The 13128-nt window shown below is 44.5% G+C and overlaps 1 protein-coding gene across 8 annotated transcripts in view; it reads right to left on the bottom strand.

Annotated features, from left to right (window-relative positions):
- The window catches only part of KIAA1328, a 234468-nt gene that overhangs the window by 130399 nt on the left and 90941 nt on the right, over window positions 1–13128 (bottom strand). For 6 of the 8 annotated variants that reach the window (XM_082241971.1, XM_082241972.1, XM_082241973.1 and 3 more), the window contains one exon: window positions 1658–1785. In XM_082241971.1, the coding sequence (XP_082098097.1) occupies window positions 1658–1785 (128 nt within the window). The remainder of the gene's footprint in view (window positions 1–1657; window positions 1786–13128) is intronic. The other 2 variants (XM_082241977.1, XM_082241978.1) reach the window with 1 other exon arrangement.

Below are 13128 nucleotides of genomic sequence, written 5' to 3'. Positions count from 1 at the left end.
GGATGTAGGCATGAGAGCCAGTGTGGTGTAGTGGTTAAGAGCGGTAGTCTCGTAATCTGGGGAACCGGGTTCGCGTCTCCGCTCCTCCACATGCAGCTGCTGGGTGACCTTGGGCCAGTCACGCTTCTCTGAAGTCTCTCAGCCCCACTCACCTCACAGAGTGTTTGTTGTGGGGGAGGAAGGGAAAGGAGAATGTTAGCCGCTTTGAGACTCCTTAAAGGGAGTGGAAGGTGGGATATCAAATCCAAACTCTTCTTCACCTGACATGTGTGTTTTTTACTATCTTTTAGGCACCATGCAAAGTCTGTCCCATGTTTAATGGCAGGTGTAACTGGCCCCTGGCTGGTTCCACCTCCACACTAGTCTTGAGAATGGTGCTCCCCAAACTCCCAAGAGGTGTTGGGGGCTCCTGCTGGCTCCAGACTACAGCTCACATAGAGGACGTACTAGGCTTTCCCGCGGCAGCTGCTTTATCTTAAAAAGCGGGTAGGGCAGCAAGCATCCAACAGATAGAGAGCTGGGATGAAGGGATGCTGGTTCTTGTAGAAAAGGTCCTTCCCATTCACTGCAGTGGTGAGAAGGAGAAGGACAACGAAAGAGAGCCCTGAAGCCCAGCTGCCTTTTGAGGAGAGGAGAAGGACAGCCAACAGAGTATCAGAAGGGCAAACAGTCCAGTCAGGTCTTTCAAGGAGGGTGTGACAATCAAACTGATGGAGACTATCTGTCAGGAGGCTTAGAGGGAATATCTGGGTAGGTTCATTCCCGGGAGAAGGGGATTCCTCCCTCCTTCATTGCTGTGCTCTTAAGTTTGTAACTGGACTTAAACTGCTCAAGTCCAGAGCTTATAACCAGCTCCAGTACTTTTTGCTGGTTCAGTACCCTGCCCCCTGCAGGGGCTGCCATCTGCCTTCAGGAGCTAGGGCTGCAAATGTGCCCCACTGGCCCAGAAAGGCTGACGGCCCTTGGACTTGGCAGAAGTTCTACGCCACGGTGGGTGGGGAGCAGTCCATAGGTCCTAGTTCAATAGGAAAAGCCAGATTTTCTTTCTTTCTTTCTTTCTTTCTTTCTTTCTCTCTCTTTCTGCCTGACGGTCACCAGCGCCTCCTCTGTTCTATGTGGCATTTCTGGAGGAGATGGGATATGTTACCCTGGTCAGTGGCCTTTCTGGAAGGTGGTCCCTCCCTGTCCTCACCACACCCTTCAATAGTTGGGCTGCTGTTTTATAGTTGCTGGATTATGGCTCTTTCATCTTCTGTTTTAATCTACTGATGAGTTTTTTTAATGTTTTTTCCATTGTTTTATATGATATGCTCTCTTATTGGGCTTGGTTCCAGGAAGAAGGCAGGGAGGAAAAACGAAACGTACTTTGTGTGTTGGATAGCAAAGCACACATCAAGCTATGATCAATGATTTCACTGTGACGCTGATCCAGAGATGCCTTTCAACAGGGGTTTCTCATCTCTAGGCCCCACGAGAAGGGAAGGGAAGGGAAGGGAAGGGTGCCTGGAGGACTCGCCATCTTTAGGCAAGCACAGCAGGTTTAAATGCTCCAACTTTTGCTGTTGGAGCCCCACGGCTGCAGGTGCCATTTCAATGGGATGACGAATAGCAACCATCCAAAAGGAAACAATGCTGTTGGAAGGGATGAGGCACTTACCTGCTGCTCCTTCTGCTTGGCAGCCTCAAGCTCCGAAAGAGAGTGTGTGAGCTTTTCTTGCTGCTCCGAGAGATACTTCTGATAAAGGCTCAAAAGTTCCTGGCACTCTCTGTATTGCTGCTGCAGAGGTGAGATAGCAAGTTAAGGACAAAAACATTTCTCATGGATGAGGGAGTGGGAAGGGGGGAGGGAGAAATGAAGTCAAACACATTATTCTGTGCAAATCTGATTTAGCTGTCCAGGTAAGAAATCAGAGCAAAATACATGAGCCATACAGCAAGAAGATGGACTCTTTCAGAATGTCTAGAGAGAATAAGTTATAACTACATAAACAAAATATTCATCTCCTTTCATCTAGATTCCTGACTAAATGCAAGAACCCGGCCACATGGGCCAAATATTATTGAGTTTTGCCTTGCAATTTGGGCCATGTAGAGATTGCCTTAATTTATACAAATCCTCCCTCTACAGGGCTTTGCACAACATGCTCATTCTCCCACAAGCCCCTAGTTTCTGGTGCCCAATCTTTCCATGCCTCCAACACACAACGTTGGGTGTTTGCCTGGTCGAATAATGAACAATCTTTTAAGCATTCCCTTTAAACAAAAAACAAGATGATGTAATCATCAGCATCCTGATTACAGAAACAAAACTAGACAATTGTTCTTGTGAAGCAATTAAATTAACTTTAAATGAAATTATCGGAACCTTTAACAATATGTTTCTACAAATGTGAATGGTGAATGGGCAGTTCTCCCCACTGGCTTTTATCCCAGAAAACCAGGCTCCAATGTTACCTTTTTTAAAAAACGATGAAATTAAAAACAGGAAGTAAAGTAATAGCAATTAACAACAGAGTAGACAGCAAGCCCGTTTTTAAGGACAGTTGTGCTAGCAAAGCAGAAAGCCAATTCTTCAATCAACATCAACACATTGTTTTGTGCAAAAAAACCAAGATGTGAGTCATGGGCAATCCTAGGCTATTTGTGTTCAGAGGTGCCTGCTGTTATAGCAGGGGACCAGCAGGAAATGTTTTGCTACTGTTAGGTTTGCACCCAATTCCTGCAGGACCGGGGGCGGGGGGGGGGGAGTAGTTCTCGCTCCTTGTGAACAAACATCACCATAACGAAACGCTAAAAGGCAAGTTGGCACCTACACAGTGGCACTCGATGTTTCATGGGATACTGACCAGGCAATTGGCCAGGGTGCCAATCCTCCCAGAATAACTCTTTTTTGGCCTGCCACATGTGCAAAGCAAACAATTCCACCAGGGAAATGTGCTGAAATTCCGACTACTGACAGCACTCCCTCAACTATACATACTCCCATCCAATATATAAGATCATATTATATTCACACTTTGTAAACTACACTGGCTCCCAGTTTCTTTCCGGGCCTAATTCAAAGTGCTGGTTCTGACCGCTAAAGCCCTCCACGGCTCAAGACCAGGGTAGGTGAAGGACCACTTGTCATCTGGAGCTCTTTTACAGGTGTCTCTGCCATTGGTCCAGCAGGTTAATACTTAGCAGAACCTTTTTGGTGCTGGCACCCTGACTTTGGAATGTTCTGCCCAAACAAACGCACCGGGTGCCTAATTTATTGTTATTCCAATGCCAGGCAAAGGCCTTTTTAGTCTCCCAGGCTTCTAATCCATGCTGATTTGTTCTATCCTGACTCAGGTCTTACATTCTTACAATGCTTCTACAAATCTGCTGTTTTTATTCTAAGGCATGCTGACCCCTCCTTAATTTTATTGTAACTTATCATGAAAAAGTGATTGAACAGTGGGGGTATAAATGGCAACAAACTGTTCAGACATTTCTGCCACCATCTTGGCTGCTCTCTGGTTCGCAGAAAGTGGATGCAAAGTGCAGGATGGGTGGGACATCATAATTCAACAAAAGAAAGCAAGGGAGACCGGAGACGGAGACAGAGACGGTGGTGATAAAAACAGGCAGAATGAGCTCAGAGATGCAAACGAGGTAAGTGTGGATGATTTATTCAACAGCGGCCGGCATGGTCATCAATTTGCCTGACTACAATCCCAAACGCAAAGCCTTTCGCAAACTCCCCATGGCTCATAGGCAGGCGCAGCCTGGCAGGCCTTTCAGAGACCGACGACAAGTTTTGGACAGTGATCTAGAGACGCAGCAAACTGTGGCATTTGCAAGGATATTAGCAAAAGCGCCCTGCCTTGCTTGCAGCATTGAAATTCCAGGAGGAGATGAATCGGCTCTTCACCTGTCACTGTGCGATTCCGTCCCTTGCTCATTTAACATGGTAAACCATTTCCTTAGCGTCCCCCCCCTTTCCCCTCCCCGCCTCTCTGCTTTTAATTATGCATACAGACAGGGCGAGGGCTCGCTGTCCAGAGTCCTCCAAATAAAGGCTTTAACAAGATGCCACTGGTAAGGGAGCAAACACCCACACACACACCCTTTCTAGCCCGCAAACAGCACGGACTTCCTTTAACTTTTTCCTACAATCCAAGTAGTGTGTGTGTGTGTGTACTGTTGGAAATGGTGGCCGAAGTTACCCATAGTATCAACTATTTGTTATTTTAAATAGGACACACACATGCTATTCAGTTTCCAAAGGAGCTCAAGGTTACTCACAACACCCCCATCGCACCCCAAAGTTCACATTAAAATACATAACAATCCCCAATAAAAGCACTGGTGTTAACGTCAAAGCTAAGGCCCCATAAACGAATACTGAAACAGTCATGAAAGCCAGGGCTTTTTTTCAGCTGGAACTGAGTTCTGGCACCTCTTAGGTGGGCGCCATTGCCATTCTAAGAGAAAGAGGGAGGTGTTCATAGTGAATCCTGGCCCCTCTTTTTCTAGAAAAATAGCACTGATGGAAGCCAAGCATCAACAAAAAGAACTACATCGGTTAGGAGCTTATTGTGCTTTGTTGTCAACCCTAAAATGGCTAAGAGTTGGCTCAACCAAGTTTTCAGGAGGCAAGCGAATAAATCAGAGATCAAGAAGTAACCTCTTCTGGGTTCCTGCCCCTACTTATCACAAGATATACGACAAGACAAGCCTGGGCTGTCCAATACCCACAGCCAGAGAAGCTTGTCAAAACAGCAGGCACGTGGTTCCCTTATTCTGCAGCTGCCTGGGTTGGCAACCTCTAGTTTGTGTCTATGCACCGAACCAAACAGTGCTTTCATACACACAGAAATCCAGCAAAGCAGGCAACTACAGAAGAAGGGAGCCGCTCAACTGCAGTTGGGGGGCTTCTTTCTGGATGCTCAAAAAGGGCAGAGAAGCTTGCTAGGAAGTGGCAAAAACCTATGGCTACCTAGATTTGGGGTGTCGCCCTCATCACCTTCCCAAGTGCACACTTGCTTCCCCTTGTGTGGTCTGACAATGCAAGGAACGGATGGGAAAATCCCATACTTCTTGTAGCCTAGGGAGACGGGGGGAGAGACACAGATATGGCCAGTATCCCCTTCTTGTCTTCCATAAAAATTAGGCTCCTAAAAAAAAAAAAAGAACATCTATTGGTGCCAATGGAAGCTTACTTTAGTGGCCGGGGGGGGGGGGGTCAAACTCATGCAGGGAGAGTTAACTTTTCCCTTCTCCTGCCCTGCAACATTAATCAACACCACCACAACAAGACAGGTTGGGAAAAGCCCTGTCGACTTTGGCAGGTTTATTTTCAAGTCCAGTTGCTGTGCAGGGAGCAATCTTTGTGTAGGTCTCTAGCTGGGGGGAAACGGGCTAGCATAATCTTCAAGCTGTCTCAGTGCTTTCATCCAAGCCTAAGTGTTGTGGGTGGCACTGTGGGTTAAACCACAGAACCTAGGACTTACTGATTAGAAGGTGGGCAGTTCGAATCCCCGCAACGGGGTGAGCTCCCGTTGCTCGGTCCCTGCTCCTGCCAACCTAGCAGTTCGAAAGCACGAAGTACAAGTAGATAAATAGGTACCACTCCGGCGGGAAGATAAACGGTGTTTCCGTGCGCTGCTCTAGTTCGCCAGAAGCGGTTTAGTCATGCTGGCCACATGACCTGGAAGCTGTACAGCGGCTCCCGTGGCCAATAAAGCAAGATGAGCGCCGCAGCCCCACAGTCGGCCACAACTGGACCTAATGGTCAGGGGTCCCTTTACCTTTAAGTGTTGTGGGGTGGTGGAAGAGGTGAGCACAGGAGTGTGTTGATGGGTGGGTGGCCTCATCTATTTTATGCATTGCTCCCACCAACACTGCTGGACCCCAGGCTCAAAATGTGGCCCCCAGAATGTGGCTGAAAGAAACTTCCCACCTCTGTTGTGGACGTTTCCTCTTCCTGGCTTATTTCCTCCAAAAAATGTGGCAAGGAAACCCCAAAAGGGTTTTCCATTTGATCCAAGTGGGCACACCTGGGAACCTCCTTGAAATCAGTCTGAAAAAGTGAGCCCTTCCAAACGCCTTTGCTTGGCTTGAAACAAAAGGATGGCACAAGCAAGGTTTTAAAAAAGCTAATTGCATTTCTGAGCCAATAGACGTGGAGCTCAGGCAGTTTTATAGTTCAGTGTGTTTTGTCGCTGCACACACAACACAAAAAAAGTCTGAAATGATTTGTGGTGGTCTCCCGAGTCTTTGCCAGTGATGATGTATATAAAAGGAATTTTTATGCCAGCTGTAACCATTGGTAGTAATGTTTATAGTAGGTGAACATATTAGCCTGGACGCAGGGCATGAATTTTACTCTTGAAAAAGCCTGTTCGTTTATACAGCCCAAGAGTTAAATGTCTGCATTTGAAGACAAATGGCAGGAAAATTCATTTAAATCTGAGTTGCGTGGCAAAATATAAGAAGCAGCCAATCTCATCATTATCAAACTCTTGCTGTTCGTTCTACCTGCTCAGCTTTTGAGCACCTCCCACATGCCCAAGGAACAACTGTGTTCCTTGAGTTCATTGTTACTTAGTTAGGGGGTCCTTCCCACTAGGACAAGAAAAACCAACAGGACTGACTGCTGCTTTGTTTTTTGCACCTCCATATTGCACCAGAGAAATTAAAAAAAGCATCCTATACAGCAGAGAAGGCCTTCTGCAGGAATTATTTCATTAGACCTTGCACTTCCAGCATTTTCCATGGTTTTTTTTTAGTTTTTTTAAAGAAATGCAACAGATTTTACTCTGTTCAGTATTGTTCTTCTTTGCTTCCCCTAGAAAACTTACTGTATAGTTTCCAAGGGCAAAGCAGAATTTCCATTACGTCCCAAAATCACGCAAATAAAGCAACCTGACAAAAGCAGAAGTGAAACGATGAAACAGTTAAATCAGCAATGATAAAATGGGCGCAAGACATTGGTTATAATATTATGTTTGCTGACTGGGAACGGTTTTGGACCACTGGTGTGAAATTTACGGCATGTAATGCCCTGAAAGAAAACATTAAGAAAATGATATACAGGTGGTACATGACCCCAGTCAAGCTTGCAAAAATATACCATTTGCCAGACAATAAGTGTTGGAAATGTAAAGAAACTGAGGGAACATTCTTTCACCTTTGGTGGACGTGCCCCAAGATTAAGGCTTTCTGGGAAATGATCTATAATGAATTGAAAAAGGTATTTAAATATACCTTTCTTAAGAAACCAGAGGCCTTTCTTTTGGGTATCGTTGGCCAAATGATGTTAAAGAAGGCTAGAACTTTCTTTATGTATGCAGTAACAGCAGCAAGGATACTCATCACAAAATATTGGAAGACACAAGATTTGCCCACCCTGGAAGAATGGCAGATGCAACTGATAGACTACATGGAACTGGCAGAAATGACTGGCAGAATCCAAGACCTGGGAGAGGAGACAGTGGAAGAGGACTGGAAGAAATTTAAGGACTATTTGCAAAAGTATTGTAAATTGTATGAATGCTAGAATGATGCAGGATATAAAGATAACATGGCATTAGTGACTTAGCGGAAAGGAGCATGAAAATAACTGAACTATAAGAACAAAGGTGAAACTTGAATAATATTATGTCAAACTTAAAAATTTAAGTATTTGATAATAAAGGGCAAAACTGGAGACATAATAGTTGAAACGTACAATCTAAAACAAGTTTTGAGAGAAGGTGAAGTATTGCTGAACATGATTTTCTAAATGAGAACACAGAAAAGGGAGATGTGAGGGAGTCAGAAAAGAGGGTTATGGACATTTGGTTTATGAAGTTTAACTATGTTTTATATTTTTCATATGATTTTTTGTCGGTTGTCCTTTCTTTTTTTCTGTTTGTATTTTTTCATTTTTCATTTTGGTGATAGTGTTTTCTATTGTTTTGGGGTTGTGTATGTCTATGGTGTTATATTGTTTAAAACCTTTAATAAATATTTTATTTTTAAAAAAGCAGAAGTGAAACGCAGGAAGTTAACTTGTGAGATCTTCCTAGCCATAGATTGAGTAGTTGTGATATCACAGAAGGCTTAGAAACATTCCAACAGTTATAAGGAGTTTTAACTTGAGTGACGAGCGGCAAAGAAATGAGATGGCAGCATTATTGCAACCATGATCAAAGATCAGGCAGAGTTTGCAGATGGCCTGGGATAAGTGTAGTAGGGTAACCAAGACAGAGATAGCAATACAGAAACATAACTGCATTACTTTGGGGAGGGGGGGTGTAACACAGAGTGATGTCATATGTTTCCAAAGCATTGTATCATGGCAGCTTTCGTAACTCTGGAATAAATGTCTAGTTCACTAGAGGGTATATTCTCCAACTCAATATGAGTAACTAAGCATGCTTCAGCTGGGAGAGTCAGTGGAAATAAACAGCCAGAAGCTTTTGTTGCTCATAGCAAGAGAAGCTGACCTAGCTTGGAAGGTCTGATTGTGGGAGACAGGGAGGGGGCTTGTCAGATTACCCATAATTTCAACCTTAGGGATGCTCAGGAGATCCGTGTAAATTTGGCTAGTCTCCTTGCAGTTGTCTTCTTAGTGCCAATGGCTATGGAACATGATGCTCAACACACTTCTGGACAGAGAAGGATTTAAACCAGGTTCTCCCAAGTCCAAACCCACCAAAATATCTGATGCACCGTGATAGCTTCTGCCAAACGCAAAAGGTTTTTCTCTTCTCAACGGTCTAGGCTCAGTACTCCAAGAATTCACTTGTCCAATAATGACAAAACACATCCTCGAAGCAACAATATACATTATTAAGAGTTTTACTTTTTCCAAATTTGTGGGAGATTTCATGCAAGCTGTCGCGAAATACATAAACAGAGAGCAAACCTGGGTTTAAATGATGCACGAGCTCCGAGAAGCTCCGATCGCTTCCCTAGACTAGACAGTCCCAAACATCGCATACCACCTGGCACATGCTGTGTGCACTTTCGGAAGCCCAGAAACAATGACCACGGGGGTGCCTGCCTGAATTATAGCTGAGGAAAAGGGTAAAGCCAAGCAACTTCCCTGCGGAGTTTATTAGCTAAAATCTGAAGGTGCGGCAAAGACAGAAAGTAATAAAATGTTTTATGAACAACTTTACTTCTCGTGTTCTAATACTGCGGAGCTTATGTGGACTATTTAGCTCAAGCAAGCGAAGGACCTGCTAGGAAACTTCCCACAAGGCCCTTCTTTAATAAAGAAAAGGTTCTGCTCAAGCTGTGAACTCCAGGAAAGTCAATGTCCTCTGGAGAATTGGGGTGTTCAGCAAAGCGGGCTGCAGAAACATAAAAGGAGAGGCGCAAGGCAGAAATGTATCCCATTTCTGTCCAGCGAGAAGCTAGGAACTGGAGATTTGAATAGCTTAATGCTAGCAAGCAGTTAGCCAGTCAATTAAACCAAGGTGCAAGTGTGAAAAGAGAAGGGAAAAGGTCACCACGCCTGCAGAAGTTAAGCCACTCACTTCTGTTTGAAGTGTTGTCATTCTATTGTTGAACAGTATAGCTTTCATATAAAGGAATGGCTAATACATTCCCATTGTGTTTGAAAGGAAATTAAATTTACATTCTTTGGGAATATGGTATCATAATTAGTTCATGACTTGATTACACTTTGAAGTGAGCTGGGATGGCACACGGTGCATACAAATGAGCCACGCGGAGGTTACCTGCCTTAAAGAAAAAAGGCACCAGCACTCCAAACAAAGGGAAGATTCCCAGCTTTCAGCTGGCACAGCCAGGATATCAAATTCAAATGTTTTCTGCTCCCATCTGGCATCAATAAGGCCACAGGAACTTAAAGATGAAGCCTCCTAATCAGCTGAATGAGTTGTTTGGAAAACTAATCCTTCCATCTCCACCCATACCACCTGCACAGTAGTTGCTAAAATTGATTTTAAAAGCAATGAAAAACACTAAGCTCCTTACATCGGTCAAAATTGCCGATATGATTTATTTCCACAAACAAGATGGAAATTTCATGAACTACCGAAGGGAGATTTACATGCCATTGCTCCTTTAGCAACCTGAATTTGTTTGCCAAGGTGTTGTTGCAAATAACATATTTAAACCACCACCAAAAACACAGAGGGCAGTAGAGAATCACAAGATTGCAGAGACTGCTTCCAAACCCAATTACTGAAGGAAAATTCAAATTAGTCACTGCAACCTATTCACTTTTGCATGAAAGCAAAATGGTTGTTCAAGCCTTCTTCTTTTTTTAACTGTGCCCAGGTTTCCAAAGAAAACTCTTGAATTCCTGGAATGGCTGTACCAAACTCTGGTCACCATTTCTCATGGTTTTGCTTGACACTGCCAAAGCCACCTCCCTTTCCTTAATGTTCCTTACAAAAGTGTTTGCCTTTACATTAACTCAACCTTACTCAAAATCACTCTCTATTGCCTCTATTTGCCAACAGGGGCACAATCGTGTCATCAATCTTGAGTACCTGCATCCACTCACAGGACTAGCCACCTGTCATGGATGCTTTAGTTGAGGTTCTTGCATTGCAGGGGGTTGGACTAGATGACCCTCGGATCCCTTCCGACTCTGCAATTCTATGATGGTGTGACTTTGCTCATTAATATCTAGGGACAGCATCGCATAAGACACGCAGTCGTGAATTCCCAATAACTCCCTAGGATCACCCAGAGGAAAGAGTGGTGCTAAACATATTGATGACACTACACTCCAAACTTCCTGGTGCATCTCCAGGGCTTCATATAGATGTCAAATACCATGGGGAACAAGATGGAATCCTGTGGAACCCCACAGAGTATCTCAGGATGTGAGCAACATCACAGGAAGGGTGTTTGAGGATGAGGGTGAAACTGAGAAGCTCCCTTGTTATATTTGCTGTTATAGTTCTAGTATGGGAACATGTGTTTTTTGTATGTTATTTTATTTGTGATTGTTTTGCTATGTTATTATAGAATTGTTTTTGTGGTGTTTGTTTGAAATCCATCCCTGTTTCTTTGTTGTAAGCTGCTTTGAGCATCCCCTCTCTCTCTCTCTCTCTCTCTCTCTCTGTGTGTGTGTGTGTGTGTGTGTGTGTGTGTAAAAGCAACATCCAAATAGAATGAATGAATGAACTCCTATTGTGCCAAATAATAGCCCCACATAACTATTTTCTGGAAGTAGCAGTGGAGCCACTGAAACACAATGCCCCCCAACACCCACTTCCCTGAAATGCTCCAGAATTGTCAACAGCATGGGTAGGCAAACTAAGGCCCGGGGGCCGGATCCAGCCCAATCACCTTCTAAATCCGGCCCACAGACAGTCCAGGAATCAGCGTGTTTTTACATGAGCAGAATGTGTCCTTTTATTTAAAATGCATCTCTGGGTGATTTGTGGGGCCTGCCTGGAGTTTTTACATGAGTAGAATGTGTCCTTTTATTTAAAATGCATCTCTGGGTTATTTGTGGGGCAGAGGAATTTGTTCATTCCCCCCCCCATATAGTCCGGCCCCCCACAAGGTCTGAAGGACAGTGGATCAGCCCCCTGCTCAAAAAGTTTCCTGACCCCTGGTCAACAGTATCAAAAGTCGCCAAAAGATCAAGGAGAGCGAGCAGGCCTGAATCTGGACTTCTGAGCTGGAGTATTCTGGAACCAGAAGAGAATAATGCAACGTTCTTGGGCAGGGGAGGAACCAACACAATGGTACCCTCTTGTAAGAATGCTTCTGGTTAGTAGGGGCATCTGGGCTGGCCCTGAGGGCAGTATGTTCTCCCACTCCATATCCCTGGCCTCATTTCCCATGCAGGAGTGGGGGGCGCTTCCCTCCCAACATTCGCAATGACCCGAAGATTGCCACCTCTGTGCTGCAGCATGGAGGCACCAATCTTGGATACATCGTAAGTCCTGGGAGCGAAGATAAAGGCCCCTCCCCAGCTCTCCTGATATACCTTAAATTCACAGTCCCTGTTCTGTTTAGCAACATGGATATAGTGATATTTTCCTTGCTGCCCTGGGGCTTGGCTGACTGCAGGTTGTCCACCTAGGCTGAATAGCAACAGTTGTTCAGAAAGCTAAAAGGCAGAAACAGAGGAATACAGACTCAGCAAGGACAGATGCAGACAGAAGATGGCTGATTTTCTCTCTCACGCAGGATCACACCCCAGTTGCAGAACACATGTTTTGGGCGTACAAGATCCCATGTTCAGTCCTTGGCAGCTCCGCCTAAGAAGCATCTCAGGGAACTGGTGCTGAGAAATAGCTTTTTCCCTTTGGCTCTGAACAGCCACTGCCAGTTAGAGAACACAGAATTGGCCAGAACAGGCAATGGCTTGACTCTTTGCAAGTCAGCCTCATACATACACAGGCAACAGCTAAGATGCTTGTATATAACACGGAAAGAAATTCACTTGCAATTTCCAATCATTTTGACACAATATTTAGTTGGACCTTGGAAGACGTAAGAGAACAGAAAGCACTGTTTCTGTACATTTAACCAGAGTTCTTTAAATTCAAGCTGAGTTGAGCTCTAGCTGCTGCAGTGATAATTAGAAGGGTATGGTGGTTCCAAGACTTGCTGGTTACCGATGGCAAGACTTTGCTTTCTGTTTACATTCTGCACAGGTTAAGGCCCTCCAGAGCCTGAACGAGAAAGTCAGCGCAAACTACACCTGGGCCTATAGAGATGCTCTTGCAAAATCTGTCTTGGCTTTCGGTGCTTCCATTGGCTCACCTGCCAGTAATCAAAGCTCCTTCAACAAGGATCAGTCGGGGGCCCTAGGAGTGGTGGGGATGTGCTGCCTTCATCATTGAACAGGATACAAGTTTTCTTAACGATATAGGATTTGTGGGAGAAGACTTGTTCCATTTGCAATGCACACACACAAAGTAAACTCAACCAAGCTATATCAAGTGCAGGGGGGGTGGGGGCGGTACAGAGAGAAATAAGAGAGAGGCTAAATCTTCCAAACACAAAGAAATAGGTGTACTACTTCCCCCCTCCCCTTTACATATTTAAAGTGCAAGATTAAAACAAATATAGAGAACGCTGCATAATTTAGCTGTCATTTTCTATCAAATTGCTCATAATTGTAACCATAAAATGATAATATTCTACCATATGTGCATCTGCAAAGCTGAC

The sequence above is a fragment of the Podarcis vaucheri genome (assembly GCF_965113315.1).
Source record: "Podarcis vaucheri genome assembly, chromosome: 11".
Classification (NCBI taxonomy): domain Eukaryota; kingdom Metazoa; phylum Chordata; class Lepidosauria; order Squamata; family Lacertidae; genus Podarcis; species Podarcis vaucheri.
Note: the sequence above shows the minus strand (reverse complement) of the source record. Positions and strands in the feature narration are given on the sequence as shown.